The 23,412-nt window shown below is 37.2% G+C and overlaps 2 protein-coding genes across 5 annotated transcripts in view; one reads left to right on the forward strand and one right to left on the reverse strand.

Annotated features, from left to right (window-relative positions):
- The window catches only part of LOC125234499 (CHH-like protein), a 118,033-nt gene that overhangs the window by 41,459 nt on the left and 53,162 nt on the right, over window positions 1-23,412 (forward strand). The window contains exon 1 of one of the 4 annotated variants that reach the window (XM_048140763.1): window positions 9,124-9,320. The exons of 2 other annotated variants lie outside the window; for them this stretch is intronic. The gene's annotated coding sequence lies outside the window, so the exon portion shown is untranslated. Of the gene's footprint in view, window positions 1-9,123; window positions 9,321-23,412 lie in introns of those variants that run through there. One more of the 4 variants, XM_048140760.1, reaches the window with a different exon arrangement.
- On the reverse strand, window positions 18,698-19,465 carry LOC125234893. Its single transcript, XM_048141314.1, has one exon. It carries the CDS (start codon window positions 19,463-19,465, stop codon window positions 18,698-18,700), a length of 768 nt encoding a protein of 255 aa, XP_047997271.1.

Consider the following 23,412-nt stretch of genomic DNA (forward strand, 5'->3'; position numbering starts at 1 on the left):
AAGTAACAATAACTAACGACCCCTGATTAGGCCGCGAACTCGCGGCCACCAGCATGTACTTGTAGCACGGCGATAGAATCGCGGAGTGAGCCGCCCCTGCTATCGCATCGTTCTAAACTACCGCGCAGCAGCGCGAACTGAATTAAACTTATGTTGGTTGCAATAAGACGTAGATTTGTTTAAAAATAAGCACACTTGCCACCTGCGGTAATAAAATTTTATGGCTTGCGCGATGATCACATTTATTAATGTCATAACCGCCAATTACTTGCATTTGAAATTGAACTTTAATATCTAAGAAATAACGTTGTTTTTGTAAAAAAATGAAAGTAGTTTTTACTACATTGCGAAGTTTTCGTTTGTCAACTAGACGCACACATTTGCAACTAAGCGATCGGACACTTTTGAGTGTCGAATTTGTAGGTGACAGTGTATCTAGCCTCGTGGCGCCGAATGTACTTTCTAAAGTACATAATAGTTTCAATGGAATTTTAACTCTCATAAACAAATAAAATATAATTTCAATTGTTTATAAAATTTTTCGAATAACTGAAATTGAATTCAATCTCAAGTACAATAAGAATCAAAATTCCCTAGCAAAAATTTTGTATGGTGGGCGCCACGAGGCTCGGGAAGTTTTTAAATTGATGTTATCGCATCGATCTACTGAGGGGGGCGGTGCCTACAGTAGTTGTAGTTGTATGCATACCTAGCTCACGCACACAGACGCGTCCACTGGCACCGCGCCGGTGTCTGCGTGCGCTCTCTGCAATGTCTCTGCAAATTCTATGCACAGCGCAGAATATGCAGAAACCACATGGTGGTCTGTGGCAGAAACTCAATAGACATTTTTACGTGAAGTAACATGGTAAATTAAAAATTATCATTAGATAATTGGTGTTTCCTTTGCGCTATGACATGGGGCTCTTAGGGTTCTCAAAGGTCGGCAACGCATAAGTGGCTCCCATGATGTTGCTTATGTCCATGGGCGGCGATGACTGCTTACCATCAGGCGGCTCGTCTGCTCGTTTGCTGCCTATTTCATAAAAAAAAAAGATACTTATTTGCGGAGGTGTAAACAATTTCCTTCGTTTTGCCATATATCAATAATTACCTATCTATATTAAATTAATTAATCCGTATACATTACATTTTTACAATTAAGTGTATGAATTATACTTTTTATCGTACGGTCAGCTATATAAATATCTATACACCTGTATTCATTCAATTTTGAACCTTCTTCTTCAGTAATAAGTTTCGATATATAATGTATTTACTAAATAATATTTTTAAATTTAAAAGTGGAAAATGTCTGCCTTGGGTGAGACTTGAACTCACGGCCTCTGAATCGATACTCCAGCGCAGACGTTTCTGCTAATCAGAAGTTAAAATTTAAATAATATTTATTTAGTAATTTCCCGCTAGAAACTTGCGTTAATTCTGTATACTTTTTCAGCTACCATAACCAAATTTGGATTAGATTAAAAAAACCTTTAAGTAAAACTTAGAACCTATCAGATTGTTTTACTCACCCTTTCTGATGTTTACCATACTTACCCCGTTATTCATAAACGTACACTAAAGTTATCAAGCCGATAAATTTCGTTTGTCCCTTTCCGACGTATTGGTGTGATAGAAAGGGACAAACGAACTTTATCGTCTGGATACTTTAGTGTATGAATAAGGGTGTTAAAATTTATAGCTACGAAATTTTACATAAAACACCTACTTTAAAATAAAATAAAAAATGTTGAATTTGGTTAACATTATAAAAGACCTCACGCAAGCTGTGCTAATTAGTTCGCGAATTCGTTGAGAGGTGGCGCTAAACACAATTATGCTCATTAGAGAACCTATACTTCTAGCCTAGACCAGTCTTTAGAATTATGTGAGTAACGTAAAAGTTTTGTAGGTACGGAACCCTCGGTGGGCGAGTCCGACTCGCACTTGGCCGGTTTTTTTTAAATTCGTTTGTTTTGACGACCGGTCCTGCCTAGCGCGTAGTGGCCCGCTGCTAAGCCACGGTCCTGGGTTCGATTCCCGATAAGGGCATTTGTTTGTGTGATGAGAGGCCAGCCCATCGCCCACAACACAATGAACCCATATCCCACATTCGATTTCTACGACACCCACGCGAGGAAAGGGGGTGGTGAAATTCTTAACTCTTCACACACATTCGTTGTTATCCATACTTTAATATTATAAAACTGTGTGTGTCTGTTTGTTTGTCCGTCTTTCACGGCAAAACGGAGCGATGAATTGACGTGATTTTTTAAGTAGAGATAGTTCAAGGGATGGAGAGTGACATAGGCTACTTTATGTCTCTTTCTAACGCGAGCGAAGCCGCGGGCAAAAGCTAGTTAAGTATAGATAAATTAATAAGGTTCTAATTAACGATTACATAAAATTAAACTTACTAAGTTAATTTGAGTATTGTTGTAAAAAGTTTTAACTTAATAACATATTTTTATAAGCACACCCTTTTTGGTAGACTGCGTCCAAACTTAGGATTTCCCAGATTTAAATCTGCGGAAAATAACATGAATTGAAGAAATGATTAGGTACCTAAATAGAACTAATAATTAGGTAGGTACCTAATTGTCCGACTTAGATACCTTTAAAACACTATAGTTAAAAGGTACCTAACCTACGTTGAGTAATATGGGAAATATCCATGGTCAAATTTATTAGGCGCCAAAAAAGTTATATAAAACTGCACTTCTGCGCCTCGAAAGTCGGAACGGAAAGATTTTTTCAGTACATATGGCGTTTTTAAAATATTCTTTTCGACATACTTCAGATAGTGACATCATTGCTATTTTATCTAAAAAATCTAGAAGTTACGACAGATGTAAGAGTATCTTATACGGAAGAAAAGAAACTGAAACTTAACAATCTACATAACAGCAAGTAAGAAACAAACAGAGATAACTCTTTTATTTTGTAAACAATTTGAAATCCATCTTGATTCTACACGGCGACAGACAACATGCAGAGAGCGAGCGCGTCGTTTTTGGAAGAAAAAGCGATTTCTTACAGACAACCTTAAAGAATATTTTTTTTTTTTTTAAAGTGGAAAATGTCTGCCTTGCCGACATTTTCCACTTTTAAATTTATTCTAAGCCTAGTGGCATCGATTGCAGACGTTTCTGCTAATCAGAAGTTAAAAATTTAGCATGGTTAGCGCATCGTAACTGGTGAATTTCCAATATGACTTGGAACTCCGGATGCCGTTTAAGAAGTTTAACACTCTTACGGTAGATGTCGCTACGGGTCCCATTGACCTTAGTAGTGGAAAATTTCGCTGGCTAGGTTGAAGTCTTGGTGGCTCAGTTGGCAGAGCGCTGGAGTATCGATCCAGAGGCCGTGAGTTCAAGTCTCACCCAAGGCAGACATTTTCCACTTTTAAATTTATTCTAAGCCTAGTGGCATCGATTGCAGACGTTTCTGCTAATCAGAAGTTAAAAACCTTAAAGAAGCTGAAATTGAAAAAATAATACACTGTAGGTACTGTACCGACTGGTAGGTGTCAGCAAAATCAAAGAAACTATAGTTAGTTGTTTAACACTTTTTCCATAAATAGTATAAATAAAATTAACTTACACACGCCAGGTGTGTTTCAAACGAATTATTATAGCTCACTTTTTGCTCGTACCTATAGAAATATGTTATAGGTAAGAAGAGAATAATATTTGGAATGCGTATAGAATTGGCAAAAATAAAAACAATTTTCTAAGGTTTTTCTTTACTTTTTAACCCCCGACGCAAAAACGAAGGGGTGTTATAAGTTTGACGTGTCTGTCTGTGTGTATGTCTGTCTGTCTGTCTGTCTGTCTGTCTGTCTGTTTGTCTGTCTGTGGCATCGTAGCTCTCGAACGGATGAACCGATTTTGATTTAGTTTTTTTTGTCTGAAAGCTGAGTTAGTCGGGAGTGTTCTTAGTCATGTTTCATGAAAATCGGTCCACTAGGTCGCGGTCGGGGGTTTTTTCAAAATTTTAATTTTGTGGTTAGGTTATTCCGTAAGTCCTTAGTAAAAGAAACATAAAATGATTGGTTTACAAGTTAGTAAAAACAGTGTTAAATGTCTTCTAACATGTGCCAAACATGTAAAAAAATATTGTTATGTATTTATTGACATTTAATTAGACACACTTCAAACTTTTTCCCATGACATCGAAAGTGATATGGGATCGCTCGGCAGTTGTCGACTGTATAGAGTCATGCGCAGCTACTGTTGCATCAGCCGCGCACGCGCCGAGCCAAAGCTAGCCAAGAAGCCCGGAGCTTTACCTGCAGCCGCATTGTGTGAAAACTATTCCAATAGTAATATCGAAGGTAAATAAAATAGTCAGGTTTACGTTAGCATTTGCTAGTAACAAATTTTTCCCCTCACTACCTCGGAAACACGTGTTTTGTCCTTTAATACTAGCGGGTAAAAACGCATTTTATCCACTAGTGGGTAAAGTAATTTGACCTTGAATAAAGTCAAATTAACTGCTTTAAAATTGATAAAGGTAGGTGAATCTAGTAATAAAGATGATTTACCACCTGTAGAAGTACTGGAAGCAGTGATAATCGCATTTTTTGCGTTGTAGTTTCCTCGCTATAGTGAGGGGAAAAGTTTTGTGTTACATTCGGGTGCAAATGTATTTTACTTCTCGTGTATTAAAAAACTCGCAAGTTCAGGATTTTATTCTTCGGATTCGGATTCGCTTCGGTCGTGGTTCAACTATAGAATCCTTTCACTTGCTCGTTTTTCAATTCTACACTCGGCGTTAAAATACAACTTTGCCCCCTTTTATAACAAATAACTATTAATCCGTATCCATATCTTTTTCACTGAGGTCAAATTGATAGCTAATGAGATGTTCCATCAAGCTATCACCCATTTTCATGGTGTTGGTTTCAAAGACACCCGGTATATCGTTTACATATTATTATTGAAAGAACGAATGTAAGCTTGTTAGAAATTTTGTAAACTTGTGCTTTACAACGACCCAAAGGTTACCGAACACTCATCAGCCTCCTTGCGCTATCCCGGAGCCTGGGGTCCGCTTTGACAGCTAATCCCAAGATTTGGTGTAGGCACTAGTTTTTACGAAAGCGACTGCCATCTGATCTTCCAACACGAAGGGTAAACTAGACCTTATTGGAATTAGTCCGGTTTCCTCACGATGTTTTCCTTCACCGAAAAGCGACTGGCAAATATCAAATGTCATTTCGCACATAAATTCCGAAACACTCAGGTTTGTGAGCCGGAGTTCGAACCCGCGACCTCCGGAACGAAAATCGCAAACAAGTTGAAACACCTCTCTAACGCTTCAGTTAATTAGGAGAAACCAAACACGCGTTCATGTAAATTAAAGTTTCTAGAAAATACTTCCATCATTTCCTGGCTGAAAATGAAAGCTTACAAGAGCAGTCCGTTGAAAAGCCAAGTTTTCTCGCGTAACAATATTTCGGTTAATTAGTGGGAGTTACGTGACCGAACATACTCTGATTGATTTCGCAACTTAATTAATATTTTCCAATACTCCGCCTGAAATTCAATTATAACGAATTCTAAGAATTCGCCAATTCATTTGATTCATCGAAATATCATTTGATATTTGCCAGTCGCTTTTCGGTGAAGAAAGACATCGTGAGGAAACCGGACTAATTCCAATAAGGTCTAGTTACCCTTCGGATTGGAAGTTCAGATGGCAGCCGCTTTCGTAAAACTAGTGCCTACGCCAAATCTTGGGATTAGTTGCCAAAGCGGACCCCAGGCTCCCATGAGCTGCCGGCGAAATGCCGGGATATCGCAAGGCGGAGGATAGGTATACTAGGTATGATGGTGAGGATTGAGGATGATCCTTCCGGCTGGTTGAGTGAGACTTTACTCATTTTCAATAGACCTGGCGGCCTAACCCTAATGATTCAGGCCATAAATTAAAAAAAAAACTAACCCAAATGACATTTGTTGACGCTAGACATCAATCAAAACGCAGTCTGACTCTGTCGCTTTAATACGGAAGAGCGAGAGATATAGCTACGACAACTATACCTCTAGTAATCGTTTGTGCATTTGGCTACATGCCCTGTTAACAGCGAAAGCGAATATCCATTGATTCTACAGGGTATCCCACCCAGGGAATATCATAGGATATTTTAGGTACCTACGTTGTCACCCTCTATGTGGCATAGTCGTGGGACACCACGCAACACGCACCTTTTTCTCAGACACTGAAGTCACAAAGCATCTGACATTTCTAATGACGAAGTCGCCAAGGAAATCGCCAATTTCCTCGCGCAACGAATCCGCATTGCGATACAGCGTAAAAATGCCGCCAGCATCCTTGGTATAATGCCTCAACATTAGTGTCATCAATAGGCTTGTGTAGTACATGTACTAATAGTACAAAAACATGATTCCCTGCACTGTACTAGACCGAACTACTACTCCCAAATGATTCTGCTCTCTAGTACATTTAGTACACTCACACACGCGCAACAGAATGGGATCGAAAGGAGCAAAGAGCCGAGAAGTGACAATGACAGCAAAGCGATCCGTGTGATCCAACCGAGAGCGCGCGAAAACGGCCGACGCTCTCGGCTAGTACGAGCGAGCGTTACTGTACGCCATAATTATGCACAATTTAACTATATCTCTGTGTATTAATGTACTAAATGTCCTAAAAGAACGAACTAGTACACTTTGGAGATCATACTAAATAGTTGGGAGCGATCTTTTCAGTGAACGAGCAGGCACAACTCTAGTCATCAATATATAAATTTTCTCATGTTAATAAACGCGATTCTGTTACGTCACGTCAATCGGTTCATATCTAATACAAAGTAGTCAGTATGGATGTTTTCTACATGCACCTATTCGTTTGGATCAAAACTCCTGGGTTTGCACGTGTGAGCTGACTTTGTATCAGGTATGTCTGAAGCATTGACCTGTCTTGTTTATGATTTCAATTGGTTTGCGGATATACAACAATAATTATCTTAAGACGTTACAGCAGCGAAAATGCTTAAATTGAAAGGATTTTCCTTTCAATTTGGGAATTTCAGTTAAATATCTAGTATATCTAGTGTTATTAACTAGATTAATCAAAAAAAATTGTCCATTCAGAACAAGTCAGTTAAGATATTGCGAAAAAATCTTTAAAATCGAGGTTCCGCTCTCGACTGTTTCCTCCTTCAAAACTTAATCAATCGTAACGAAATTTGAGAATCTGAATAACAATGAAATAATCAGTGTCGGACCGTTTAGTTTTTTTGCCAAAATGTTACCAATTTCGAATACAAAACCTTTTTTTGCGCCATAATCAAGAAAGGCCGTTTTTCGAAATTTTTGATGGGCTCTAGCGTCTTTAAAAATAAGAATATAAAAAAAAAATATAACGGTCCGACACAGAGAAAAATAATAATCTGTGTTAAAAAAAACATTGCTCTATCTTCAAAAACCAGGGAGAAAATAGTCCAGAGCGTTTGTATGGAGAATTGGCCCCTCCTGTATTGTCTTAAATTTTAGAATTATAGTCTGTGCTGAAAAGGAAAACTCATAGAATGTATTGCATCCGATGCATTCCACGTGCATTCCACTCTTTTGGCATCCACTCTACTATCTATAGTCTATGACTTTTTTGTGATGTAATATTTTTTAAAGTTCCGTAGTCAAATAAAAATGCCTCAGTATACATGTTTGTTGACCTCGGCTACGCCTCGGTCGACAATTAAATGTGATATGAGACAATTCTTACTTTACTGCCCGAGGCCGGTAATCTACTATGAGTTGATTTTCGTCATATGCGACAATTGTTTTTGATCTTGCATGCACAACTTGGTCGTATCAAAACTACGTGTAAATCGTAACAAAATGTGAAATCTGAATCGGCTCCCAAGGCATTGTTTACAGTGTAGTGTCACTCGATGACCAGGAATAGTGTAGGTAAATGAATTATTGTACTTATTTCATAGTTTTATACACCGCTAAAAAATACAAAAGTATGCAAATACCTAAATACTTATAGTTTGGCTTAAATACACGGTTCTTATTTTATCAATAATTTATGTCAATATATTTTTACATAACAAGTAGATATATTTTTTTATCTATCTATTGAAATGGTACCTACCCACTTATAGAGACCAGTGTATGACTTGTCCATTCAGCCACCGCGTGTCGAACTAGACACTAGGTAAGTCGTCTCCTTCCGCGGAAATGTTCTCAATAATTAAAAATAATTGTAGCTACTGCATAATTCCACAATTCTCGGATATACTTGTTGACTTATACTATATCACTTTATAAGGACGTGGCATAGCACTAAAAATGGCGCACGAACGTAAGCAAACCGTGCAGTCTATGCGACCAATCGAGCGCGCGACGCGAAATCATCAACTAATCACAGGTAAGGTAACTAAGGCGTATCAAAAGAGAATGTTTAGTCGAAATTATACAGTGTGTAAGCGTAATAATTATTAAATTAGATCGGGTACATAATGAAAAGCAGGCCATTGCAGACCGAACTATGTTGTATGGATATTTTTTATTTCAATTTTAAGTAAAAGTTATCTTATTACATTTCTTATGTCCTATACTCGCTACTGTTAAGATACTGGCTTTGTATTAGTTCAACACATAAATGAAAATAAGTTTAGTCCAAGCAGTATCAATATGATGAAACAACGCACAAGTAACAAGCGAAAGTAATTGGCATGTATACATACATGCATACATACTATCACGTCTGTATCCCATGAAGGGGTAGGCAGAGCACATGAAACTACTCCAGTTTCAGTGCCCTCGTAGCAATTAAGGGGTTGAAAGAAAATGAAATTGTGACATTTCCGGACCGATACGACCTTCAAACCTTCAAGAAAAGAGCGTAGTCATCTTAAAGGCCGGCAACACACCTCCAACACTTCTGTTGTTTCGGGTGTCCATGGGCGGCAGTGATTGCTTACCATCAGGTGACCTGTCTGCTTTTTTGCCTCCTATCCCAAAAAAATTGCAGTGACAGGTTGCCAGCCTCTCCCACCGGAAGAAAATGGGTGGTAAAATTCTCCACACGGGTAACTAACCTAAAAACTTTTCCAACCCCCACTTTTCCAACCCCCGAAATTTTCAAGCTCGTGACGTATTAGTGAGTCAGGCGGGCGCGCCGCGCCCGACCAATCACATCACGCCGCTCCGACTATATACGCGAACGGGCGCCGTCTGCGCGCAATGCTTCCTCGCTTAGCGCTCAGCTCGCACGATCGCGGTCGCGGCAAACTCTCGTGGTTATTTAACTCGTGTTTGTGATACATTTCGGATATAACTGTAAGTATTTTGCTTTCAACAGTTACTTTTTAAAGCGTTTTGACACGTTTTTTAGTTTTAATAGTAGCTTTAATTACTTTTATCGATGTATGATTACTTAAATCGCGATAGTTTTCCTCGTTTATTTATTTACTTTCCTCTCTAAACCTTAAACGCCAATTCATAATCAAACATCAACATTATAAAAGATAAATATCCATAATTAAGAATAAAATTAATTAAAGTTTCATATGAGGATGTTTTTGCAAAAAAAAAATTATACCTATCGCAATATAAAGTTTTAAAAGTGTTGTCAGAGTGGCGTTTCGTTATTACATTAGCACCTTATCAAACTCGTTTGATTGAGATAAACATCTGCATATTATTGCTGTATACAACACTTATTGCAACGATGTAATTTAATAACTTTCTACGGAATGCTAGTGACCTGATGTGTTTATACAGGGTGTTAAATATAAAGACGTCTATTGGAAATAAGGGAAATAACTAAAATTACTGACAAATTGATAATTTCCTCCTTTGATGAAATTGGTCAAATTTAACACTCAGCTCTAAATCGAACCCGGTAAAAGTTGTTAAATATCGAAGTCAAACTTTTCTTAATGGACCTTCTCGTCTTGAACTAAATAGAACTAAATAATGCATATTATGAAGTTAACAATTTCCAATTGAATCGATTAGCCAATTGGTTCTCTTACCCAAAAAAAAATATGAAAATTCCATGACATCCTCTTAATATATCAAATTAAACACTCATAATTCCAAAACCCAACACGATTCCAATTTCAAATTCGCCATTCTACAGCTGATATGACTGTTAAATCCAAAATGGCGTATCGTCCGCCATTTCCGAGTGAAGTACGTCAGTTTGCCGAGATGGCAGATAAGATAAAAGACGTCACGCCATTGCATCGTGGGTAACCACAGCATCGGGTTACCGGCGCGAGTAACTCGAATGCCGTGAAGTGTAGATTTAATATGATCGCATGTTGAAAGGGTATAGCCAGATTGGTGTAGGTCGAAATGACTGAATTCAAATATGTTTGATGTGAATATGAAGGCAAGTAAGGACTTTTCCTTATGATTATTATATCATACAGGCAAAATAAGTAATATAGCAACACAAATGATAAACGATTGAAGTGATGAGGTATGAGTGAGTAGGTCTTATATCAATTGCACTTTGTTAAGGTTACATTTAATAAATAAAATTCAAATTCTTCAATTATCGCTGAAACCTTCACCATCTTGCATTTGTGGTCGTATTAAAAATACACTCTGTAACTGCAATAATTTTGAGCGTGCAAAGTGCCTTAATAAACGTTCATAATTATGTTGACGTTAATGTTCAGTAAAATATTAGTAGATAGATATTGAAATAAGTAGTTAAATATATTAATTACGTAAGTTATCGATCCTATCTTCTGAGCGTCTACCAAGAATTTCTGACGATTTAGAATACGGTACTCGATAGCATACACGTCACTGACAATGTTACTTTTCGGTACTAGTAAGCAATATACACTGATTGATTTATTTGTAAATGTTGTAATACTCAAGTAAGCAGTAAGCAATATTGATAACGTGACAATTTATTGTAATTTTTAAATTTTAACAATGTAAAATAAATCTGGTCTTTCCTGAAACGGGATCCCGTGCCGATTAGCACCTAAAATTACCATACAAATTACTATGAAAAATTTGGTGAATTACTAAGTTGATTATTTTATACTGGATGTTTTTTCGAATCGAGATTATTTGTGAAATAATATGTATACGATCGCAGTATAAGCTAGCGTTGGATATGAAAATAGTTATTTGTTATACAAGGGGGCAAAGTTGTATTTTAACGCCGAGTGTGGAATTGAAAAACGAGCAAGTGAAAGGATTCTATAGTTGAACCACGAGCGAAGCGAGTGGTTCGAGAATAGAATCCTGAACTTGCGAGTTTTTTAACACACGAGAAGTAAAATACATTTGCACCCGAGTGTAACACAAAACTTTTCCCCTCACTATAGCGAGGAAACTACAACGTAAAAAATGCGTTTATCACTGCTTCCAGTAGTTCCACAGGTGGTAAATCATCTTTATTACTAGATTCACCTACTTTATCAATTTTAAAGCAGTTAATTTGACTTTGTTCAAGGTCAAATTACTTTACCCACTAGTGGATAAAATGCGTTTTTACCCGCTGGTATTAAAGGACAAAACACGTGTTTCCGAGCTAGTGAGGGGAAAAATATATAAACAAGTACTTATAAACAAAAAATGGTGTTTTTATACTTCGTACAGGATGATCGTATGAGAGTCGGTTATGGGTAGCAGTTACAGATATCGACAACTTTATTTTTACCCCCTTATTCATAAACATTCACTAAAGTTATCAAGTCGATAAAATTCGTTTGTCCCTTTTCGACGTATTGGTGTGATAGAAAGAGACAAACGAACTTTATCGGCTTGATAACTTTAGTGAACGTTTATGAATAAGGTGGTTAGTGTTTATTGAGCTAATATGCGTTAAGTATATGAATATTTAAAAATCGTAAAATACACGTTAGGGACAGTCTCACAACTAATGTCATTTTTCTTAACATTAAAATATTAAGCGTCAAAAACTCGCGGTACGCTCTGATTTACTTCAAACTTCGAAGTTAACGGTATTGCAACAAAATGGTTGCCACGCAACCGGCTCGTTTTATGAACTCGACTTAACCGGCCGTTAAACTAAGCGACGTTTAAGGGGTGTTAACTGGCGTTTAGTGGCGGGCAGTGAATCATTGCACCGTAACAATAAGGGTCGGCGTACACTGGAGAATAGGATTTTAAACAGTTTTTATTGAAAAAGTTAACCACGTATATGAACCGCCCTTCATGTCTATATTTATCAAAGAATTTTAACTTTTAGCAACAAGCATTTTTTGACCATTTAAAGGTGATATTAAAATTGAAACTTTACGGTGCAGTGTTAGTTCGTGTTTTTGAATTGACGGTGATTTAAAAAAGTTTCTTCATTGTTTACAATTTTATGAAAATTTAATTTAAAAACTGGTGACCAAAGTGCTGGCAATATCCTCACACAACGTATCAACATTGCGATACAGCGAGGAAATGTCGTTAGCATCCTTGATACAATACCCTAAATCTGTATGCAATTGTTACGTACCTATACTTATAAAAATATGGACTTAGTATTTCCACAGAATATATAATTACGTATTTCTAACTAAAAAGTTCGTCAAACACGATATCGATACGAAACATCGATATTTCGACGTAGTATATCGATAACTTTTCACATCACTAGATGATCGACATTAGATGTCGAGTATTACCCATCACTTTATTTCAGTGTACGTATTTAAAAACTTAGCCCCGCCCCTAAATTTGGTGCGATAGGGACAACTGCAGCTCAGGCGCGAAATCCCGCGAAAAAACCGCAAAAATCGAGGTTTCGCTCTCGACTGTTTCCTCCTCCAAAACTTAACCAATCGTTACGAAATTTGGAAATCAGAATGACAAGGAAATTATCTGTGTCGAACCGTTTCGTTTTTTTGGATAATTGATCTCAGTTTTGAATACCACGCCTTTCTTTCTGGCAAATTCAATTAAGCCGTTTTGGCCAACTTTGAGAGGCTCTAAGTCCTTTTAAAACAAAAATATCAAAAGAAGCAAAACGGTCCGACACAGATATTGATAATAAAAATCTGTGTTGAAAAAACCATTGATCTAGCTTCAAAAACCAGAGAGGAAACAGGCGAGAGCGTTTGTATGGAGAAATGAGGGGTATCGTATCGTCTTAAGTTTAACGGTTAAGTCTTAGTTTCTATACAATTATGTAGAATGATTTCTTAAAACTGAGACAATTAAAACTTTATATATTAACTCAAAATATCGCATTAATATTTTCCTTTAACTTCGGTACAATTTTTTTTTACTGTTGTTAATATTTTTAACCATTTTTGACGCTGTAAAAAAGTAGAATATTTAAGGCCAACCTATATTTATCTAAATCCTTATAAAATCCGCATTAAATATTCTTCTAAAGGCGTGTCTCAAATCTTCTAGATTCTTACATACAGAGAAATCTCAAATATGGCATTCCAGTGCAGAACAATGCAAACCTTGGGCGAAACGAAAGCCCTACATAGTACATTACTTGTCTACTTTCCCTCGGAGTGGCGTTGCGCAGGCGCCGGATACATGTCAGCGGACGACGTGGTCAAAAATATCGAAACATGCTATATATGTTATATAAACCCACTGAAAAATCCGCTATTACATAATAAGACAGCTCAAATCTTAGAAATTACTTATTTACGTTATATCATACTTTATATGTATAGACATTTGCGTAATATATACAACGTGTTTCCGGTATCACTCAAAACCTCAGACACCCCAACTGATTTTTATTTTTTTAAACTCATCTAGAGTATTCGTATTTAAATCTGATGTTTACTTTTTTTTTAAATTGAATTTTTAATTTTCTGTACACCTCTACTCGACCCTTCTAACTACCATCATACACCTTAAAACTATTTATTTGTGTACGTTACTGCAACGACATAAGGTTGACCAATAGACAGCTAAGATGTCACTCTAAAACACTTTAAAGCTTTGTCACAGTAAACTTCAAATTGGACAGGTAATCGCGGTAAGCAAATTTAAACCCAACATTCAAAATGACAAGGTTGTAATTAGGTACGAGTTCAATTTGTTATGACTTATGATAAACATTAAGGTTAAACTGACAAACAACGTCAAACTCGTAACGGAAAAAGTATCGTCCAAGTAACCAGCCAGTATTAATACCCCTAAATACTGAAAAAGGTAAGCAACCTCTAGCAATGCGATATACACAATGTCGCATTACGAATACAATAGAATGGACACGTAAAAAATAACTAATAATACAAATTAAACAAAAAATATTACCCCCATCAAGATATAGCTCAATCGATTCTACTCTCGATTCTGAACAAACTGTTTTCAGGTTTTTAGTGTTAAATGAAACACGGTGTATTTATGTCAGGTACAAATTTATTTGTACTTATTTTTAGTTGCTCTACTTTTTTGTTTTGTATTACCTAGAAACAAAAATTGGTAATAGAATAGATAGATGTAAGTATAGGTATATTGCTTAAATAGTCATGTCAAATTTTATGCCATTCCAAAATGTAAGTAGATTTAGTATCATAGTATAACGTCCATTGCATGTTGGCTCTTGTGTGTCATAAAAAATATAAATTCATGCTAGGGGGTCTGATTCCTCCTCTAGACGACCTATTTGTATAGAACTAAGTTTTTTTTTTTTTTTTAAGACGCTAGCATGCATCTCTCCCATACAAAAGACATCAACGGACAATTTGGACCTTCGGAGAACTTCTCATAATTCTACAAAAAGATATTAACTTATCAAAAAATTATCACACATTAGATCTTTGCTTCACTGATAATATGATTTAAATTCGAATGAGTGCCTAGTGGATTTACGACGTATGGAAATCGGAGTGTTAATTTTATATTGATTCTTTTGCGTTGTCGGTCTGTCTGTATGATGTGGTTTGATCACGATATTTCTGAGAAACTTGCGGGTCTGAGGTTTGTACTTTTTGCAAATATATGTGTAGTGATTTATTATTGAAATATTTATGTTAAAGATACGTTGAATACTGTTTATGGCTGAAGAAGGACAGAATTAGATACCTAGTTATTTTTAATTAAAATGCGAAAATGAAATAGTCCTATAATTAACTATCATAAGTATCACAACCTATATAGTACTAGTACCTCGATCATTTTGAACAAACTTTACAATAAACACCTTAAAAAGTGAAAAACTGTAAGTCAATCGTACTTGACAAAATGAGGAAACAATTTACAAATAGGTATACAAATTTTCATCAATTTTTGAAAACACGTGCACTTTTTGTTCGAATGTGACAAGTCGGCAAAAACTAACCTAAAAATTTGAAATTCATTGCCTTATACTTGTTTCTTGGATAAAAAACCGACAAACCGGCTCGCGTATATTTTTGAAAGTTACAAAATCTAGGTCTTTTTTGACCCCTGGACTAGTTATCATTCTACACGCGAACGAACGGCGTAACATCAATTTCATCTTATCTTTGACGACCGGTCTGACGCAGTCGGTAGTGACCCTGCCTGCTGCGCCGCGGTCCCGGGTTCGAATCCCGGTAAGGGCATTTATTTGTGTGATGAGCACAGATATTTGTTCCTGAGTCATGGATGTTTTCTATGTATATAATTATATATTATATGTATCGTTGTCTGAGTACCCACAACACAAGCCTTCTAGAGCTTACCGTGGGCCTCAGTCAATCTGTGTAAGAATGTCCTATAATATTTATTTATTTATTTATCTGGGTACGTAGCCGAATGGCACAAACGCTCACGAAACGAAACGCTCAAAAATATCTTTCTCTATCGCTCTTTCGTATTAGTGTGATAGCGCCAGACTACTTTTCGCGGCGTTTCGTTTTCTTTTCGCGTCGGAGATACGCCATTCGGCTACGGCACCTGATCTTTCATAACCACTTGCAATTTCGCTATCTGATAATAAGATAAGATAAACTTATCTTTATTGCTTTACGACGGGTTTCTTGTCATTACTATATATAATATCATAAATTATTGTCATCGTGACAACTCACAAGACACGAGCATACTTGTGTCGCTTACTTCAAACTCTGGTAAATCCATTCTGATTTAAGGTTGATAATGTAGAAAAATATATAATTATCTGAAAGATAATCAATTAAGCAACACGACTTAGTTTTAATAAATAATGTAAGAGCTGGATGCGAAAAAATGCACGTTATTTTTGCCAATATTTGACGTCTTTTTTTTAACTCTTTTCACTAAATTTTATCACTGTCAAAAATATGAAAAAAAAACTGCCACCAAATTAAAAAAATAAATTGCTTCATTTATAAGTGAATATTATTAAGTTTAAAGATAATCACTCAGTAATACATTTCGTTTCTGATAACACCGCCATCTCTTGGACTATGCCGGACTAAAGCCGCAAAAATGCTGTCATAAAATTGGTTCATCTCAGGATAATAATTAACCTCTATTACATAAAAGTGACCGCCAAAAAAATAACTAAAATACCTTTATTAAAATGTGTCAATGTGTTCACTAACTTATACAAGCAATTTTAATTTAGTATCCGTGTTTTTATACACAAAACATTATTTTTGTAAAACATGGTAAGTATCTATAAGTAGTAGCATGAACGATTTAATACTGGACTGACTATGGGCCTTTTAGGCTTAAAACTAGATGGCGCTGTCGCAGCCTGGAAGTGGCCAAAATCATATTTTCGCGTGTTTTAATTTTTTACTAGCTTTTTCCCGCGGCTTCGCTCGCGTTAAAAAGAGACAAAAAGTAGCCTATGTTACTCTCCATCCCTTCAACTATCTCCACCTAAACAATCAGGTCAAATCGTCGCTCCGTTTTGCCGTGAAAGACAGGCAAACAAACAGACACACACTTTCCCATTTATTAGTATGGATAAGAACAAATTACATATTTCTTTATTTTAAAAATCATGATAATTATCAAGTCAATACACATTACGAAAAAAAAATTGTGTAGGCATCATCAGTGTAGTTATGATAGTATTTAATAGGTGGCGCTAAAAATCGAGGTACGATTCTCAGTATGAAGTATGTAAATATTATATAAATAATCCTTGGTAGTAGGTACTACATGCCGGTTTCCGGATCTGACCTATATATCTATAGGGTGCCCGGTAATTAATGGATAACCTTTTATCCACCAAGAGGGCACCTTATACTGGTCCAGAAAATCGACTTTAAGGTTTAGTAAAAGTCGCCTGGTTTTCGAGATTTTCACACTTTTTAAAATTTCAATGGATATTAATGGACAACCTTTTAACCACCAAGAGGGCACCTTATAGTGGTCCAGAAAACCGACATTAAGGTTTAGTAAGACAGGCCTTTTAACCACCAAGAAGGCACCTTATACTGGTCAGAAAAAGGTTTAGTAAAAGTCGTCTGGTTTTCGAGATTTTCACAATTTTTAAAATTTTAATACTACCTAAAATTTTAAGTGTGAAAATCTCGAAAACCAAGCGACTTTTACTAAACCTAAAAGTCGATTTTCTGGACCAGTATAAGGTGCCCTCTTGGTGGTTAAAAGGTTGTCCATTAATTACCGGGCCCCGGTATAAGGCGGTAATAGTATACTTATGTTACATGTATATTAAACGCCTATTAAACCTGCAGTAAGCCATACCAGTAAATCGGGTATCATCTAATTTTATACTCAAATTACAGTGATCGGCGATGATTCATAATAGTTATTTTAATAAACTGATTGAGAGCGTGCTATAAACTGCTATTAAAGCTAATGGCTGAATAATTGATCCGTCAACCTAGTTTCTTGTTGAGATTATCTGGGTATCTAGCAGCAGCGGCTGATCCATACAAGCCGATTCCCACCGGCTTGCCTAAAATTGATTACTAGTAAAGTACCTTAATGTTAAGATAGGCTTCTTTTTGCTCAGTGTTGGCTAGCAGAAATTTTCACCAGCCGCCACTGGTACCTAGCCAATGTACCAATTGCTTACCCTTCATACCGTAGACAGCTTCCCTATCACTCTTCTACACCGTGTTTTTTTTGTTTTCCGTTAACTTCGACACGCACTTAGGTTCGTCATCAGAAACCATCCTGCATATCAGTTTTTATTAAATTCGAAAAAAAAATTTTTTTTTCATTTCCATACATACATAGTAAATGGATTAATTAGTCTGAGAGGACCTTAATCATAAGATTAAAGTCATTGTCAAGTGTTTGATGGCACATGTCAAAACAAACAACATTAGGAAGTTGTAAGGGATGCCACACACAGGTGTTCAGTTTTTTTTTTTTTAATAATTCGATAACCGTAAGAGTTAAGAGGCTAGTGTCTTAGAGAAATTTATTTGAACTAAAGAATCCTCCCTTAAAGTTAACGGAATTGAATAAAACAGGGTGTATAGTGGCGCAACAGAGCCAAGCTGCGTTTCGATCGCCACTAACGTCAACGATGGTCACTTCGACTAAGCCGGCTGGTTAGGACGCATGGTGACAAATGTGACTCGCTCTCGGACTATAAACTGAAAGATGCTTGTGGGAGCCCTAATTATAATAGAAACTCTTGAATCAAATTTCAATAAATTATATTTATCACGAAAAGAAAATCACAACGATAATAATAAAATATTTTTGTGACTTTTATATTAGACATTGACACCTCTCAATCAATCATTACAACAGCCAGAAAGCTAGAATAGGTTATACAAATAGGTTAGCTAAAGCCGCCACATCAGCCCCCCTCCAGACCCTTAGGGTCGATATGAATCAGGGAAACGTACGACCCGCCCGGACCGTGTGCGTCGCTCTGGAGCTTCACGATGCTGGATATCCTCCTCGAGCATGTGAGCAGGTTTCACACGATCGATGGACACACTCACGGGCTTCCCACGAATATCTATTTTAAAAACCTTGTCACCTCTACTGATAACTCTGTAGGGTCCAGTGTACGGGGGTTGAAGAGGTTTCCGGACCGCGTCATGCCTTAAAAACACGTGAGTGGCTGTAGCAAGATCTTTGTGCACGAAAACCTTCGAAGCACCATGGCGTATGACTGGTGAAGGTTGAATGTCTTGCATGTGCGTCCTTAAGCGGTGTACAAAATCGGTGTAACTTAAGTCCTCTGGGTTCGACGCTGAGGAATGGAAGAAATCACCGGGCAACCGCAAAGGTTCGCCATAAACTAGTTCAGCAGTGGAAGCTGCCATATCATCCTTCCATGCCGTTCTTATTCCTAAAAGTACTAAAGGTAGGCGTTCCACCCAATCGATGCTGCCATGACACATGATTGCAGCTTTCAATTGTCTATGGAATCTTTCCACTAATCCGTTTGATGCAGGATGATACGCAGTAGTATGAGAGACGTGTGCACCTGTCATGTTGGCAAGACGATGAAAGAGATCGGACACAAATTGACGGCCTTGGTCGGTGGTAATTCTGTCTGGGCAGCCAAACCTAGACACCCAACCGGCCAAAAACGCCTCACTCACTGTTTCTGCTTTAATATCAGCAATTGGCATTACCTCCGGCCATCTGGTATATCTGTCCACGGCAGTCAAGCAGTATGAAAATCCGCGGCAAAATGGTAAAGGCCCTATCAAGTCTATATGTACTTGAGAAAAACGATTAGATGGCAATTCGAAATTATGAACTGGAGACGTAACATGCCTGTTGATCTTTGACCGTTGACAATGCAAGCAGCTCCTCGTCCATTCGCGACAATTTTTCCGTACTCCGGGCCAAACAAAACGCTGTGTCACCAATTTCGTCGTACCCTTAGCTCCTGGATGGCTTAGGCTATGCAGTAGATTAAAAACTTTACGACGAAATTCAGGTGTCACGTAAGGTCGCGGCGTGGACAATGATACGTCGCAAAACAACTCTGTGGCGGAATCAGGAACTTTAATTTTGACCAAACGCAGCGAAGATTTATTGAGAACATTACGTATTTCTGTGTCAACATTTTGTGATGCCGCCAATGCGTCGTAGTCTAAAGCACTAATCGCTTCTACGGGTCGTGACATCGCATCGGCTACTACGTTTTCATCTCCCGCAATATGTCTAATATCGGTCGAAAACTGCGCAATAAAATCTAAATATCGAAACTGTCTGGGAGAGCACTTATCGAGAGACTTTTTGAAAGCGAAAGTTATTGGTTTATGGTCAGTTAGTATGGCAAAAGGTCTGAGCTCTAACATATGTCTAAAGTACTTCACGCTTTCGTAAATTGCTAGCAACTCTCTGTCATAAGGACTGTATTTTCTCTGGGCTGAATTAAGTTTTCTGGAGAAAAAGCCAAGGGGCTCCCAGGAATCACCAACACGTTGCTGTATAACTGACCCAATAGCTATGTCAGAAGCATCAGTAACAAGAGCTATTTCAGCATTAGAACGTGGATGGCTAAGAAGTGCTGCGTTTGCTAAACTGTTTTTACATTCTAAAAACGCTTTCTCCAAAGCTAGAATAGGTTATACAAATAGGTTAGCTAAAGCCGCCACATCAGCCCCCCTCCAGACCCTTAGGGTCGATATGAATCAGGGAAACGTACGACCAGGGAAATCAGGGAATACATTTATGTGCCTTAACTCCGAACCGATCATGGTACCAGCAAAATTCTTCATCTTCAGCAACGGCACGGCTACGCGACCGAAAACGTCGCCGGTTTCGTGACCTGGAACGTGACCTGTAGCTCTGGCGGCCTTGCGACAATGCCATCACATCGAAACGTCGCGTCAATTCTTCTATTTTACGATCCAAGTCATGGATATGTGAAGAGCTTGATGAAGCAGTAGCTACTTCAGGTATTGGGGGCGAAGAAGATGTTGCCGCAACATGGGGTAGCCGGGAAGCTGACGGTATTTCCATGATTTTATCAGCTAGTTGCGCTACGTCATCTAATTTCAAATTATCCTGCGTAGTAATAATAGCCTGCAAGTAGTTTGGTAAGCGGTTTATCCAAATGGACCGAAGGAAATCGTCCCCAACGTCGTCAGCGAGACTGCGCAGATGCCGCAGGAACTGACTGGGTTTTCGGTCTCCTAGCTCTTCATTATTTAGCAATTGCGTTCTACGTTGATGCTTCGATGCCGACAAACGATTTATAAGCTCTCGTTTCAACGTCTCATACTTATCTTGGGCCGGAGGGTGCGTTATAATATCTTCCACTTCCACGGCGTACTTGTAGTCGAGCACGGAGATAACGTGGTAAAATTTTGTAGCGTCGGCAGTGATCTTTTTCAGTGCAAATTGACCGTCCACGTGAGCAAACCACAGTTCGGGTTTATGCGGCCAAAAAGGTGGTGCTTTAAAAGTAGCCCTGCACTGCGCGACCTCACTGTCTTGTGACGATTCGTTCGCGTTTGGCGCGGTTGGCACAGGCTCACCAAAGGATTCATTGTCATTCGACATTATTCGCAGAAAATCCGTTTGCACAACTTTCAAATTTCAGTCGGGGTCACCACATGTGGGAGCCCTAATTATAATAGAAACTCTTGAATCAAATTTCAATAAATTATATTTATCACGAAAAGAAAATCACAACGATAATAATAAAATATTTTTGTGACTTTTATATTAGACATTGACACCTCTCAATCAATCATTACAACAGCCAGAAAGCTAGAATAGGTTATACAAATAGGTTAGCTAAAGCCGCCACATGCTCTTTGATTCCAGTCCTTTTACGATATATCTACGTGTTGTGAATCTCGTGAATCAGGTAAAAAAATAATGTTAAGTTTCTTTGCTGTTTTAAAGATACCAACCATTAAAATTGTTAGCGTAGTGTTTTTTTTTCCGGAAAATGCTTTTTAGAGTCACACTTAAAATTAAATAAGTATTTAGAATCCTATTAGAGTCCTCTATTTAGACAGAGGACTCTAATCCTGACGATGGCTTAAAACGTTTTAAACGAACCAAATTCTTAAAAATTCAGAATCAAAACACTCGATTTCCTACCATTCCTACCAACAACAGATATTAATGGTCTATGTTTGCATAAATGTTTTTGTCCTGTATTCCACTGAAATTAGAAAAAAAAACATATTTTTTACAGCATTCGTATTAATTAAATAAGTAGATCTCTAAAAAAATACAAATATATTAATATATATTCACTGTTTGCCTTTGTCAATTTGCAAAAACAAACCAGAAACAAAAACAGTAGAATAAAAACAAAAACTATTATGATTCACGTATAAAGTTTTGCAAATCAATAATTAACATATGACATTATCATATAATAATCCTGTTAGCAAAAGATCAATAAATCTACAAATTATGAATATGCAAAACTAGGTGAAAATTAAGCTATAAATTCATTAAATTACTATGAGTAAACACCTGGTACCCACCTTTGTATGTTATTGAATATTATATTTATTAATTAATATCAAATTACCGACTAAAATTTACGACGCAAACACCGTCCCAAATTTCAACCATAATTATAATGCAGAAAATTCCAGATTTTCGCGAACCACTTCTGTACATAAAACCTTTATGATCCGACCATAGACAATATTAAATGTATTCATAATTGCCATTTAAAATTAATTAAAAACGAATAAAAATCGTTAAATTTGAATTCTGGCGAACACCTGTGGTAACGTGATACCAGGTATCGAATGTAAATCGATTCTTCAAGTGTTTCGGTCAATAAATATCGAATAAAAGTCATGTTGGGGAGTGTTTACGGCTGCCGGCGCACTTTGACTCGGCGACGGTTTGCCGAACCCAGGCAATAAGAGCAGAATAAGAGACTCGGAGGAACTACTATACATTTTTACATTGTGGTCATTGGTGTGAAAGGTACTTAAGTACTATATAATTTAAGAGAGTGGGGATTCGATACGACCACTTAATCTGAAGGTAGTGACCGGTCGCTAGCGATTGAAGGTTCAGAGGAACCGCTATACGGTTTACTGACGATTCGCCAAAAAACGTTTCCCAAAGTTTCACATCCCAAACTATTATTCCCAAATTATCATTTCCCAAATAAACGTTTGGCAAAACAACTTATCGCAAATTGACATTTAGCAAAACTTTTTTTTGGCAAGTATTTGTTTCCCAAAATATTTACTTGGTCAAATTTCATTTTACCAAATATTATTTAGTCAAAGGTATTGTTAGGCAAAATTTCCATTTCCCAATATATTGTAATTAAATGGCGCACTAGAAATTTGTTTGTTGATTTTATACTTTGTGTCCAAGATTTGTGTGAAATAATGTGTATGTCGTACTTTTTTTCCTCCTGCTGCAAATGTCAAGGATGACATTTTCACTTACATGTCCGGATACATTTTATTAAAAAGAAACCTTATGTTTTCAAAACCATTATGTTCTATTAATTTTTAATTATTTTAAAAAGCCATTTCCGGTTTGCTCACTATCAACCTAACACGCTCCTCCTCGCTTCGCTCGTCGTCGCACCTAAACTGACCCTGTCGCACACGAGTTTTCTGTTACA

The sequence above is a fragment of the Leguminivora glycinivorella genome, chromosome 16 (genome assembly GCF_023078275.1).
Source record: "Leguminivora glycinivorella isolate SPB_JAAS2020 chromosome 16, LegGlyc_1.1, whole genome shotgun sequence".
NCBI classification, from domain to species: domain Eukaryota; kingdom Metazoa; phylum Arthropoda; class Insecta; order Lepidoptera; family Tortricidae; genus Leguminivora; species Leguminivora glycinivorella.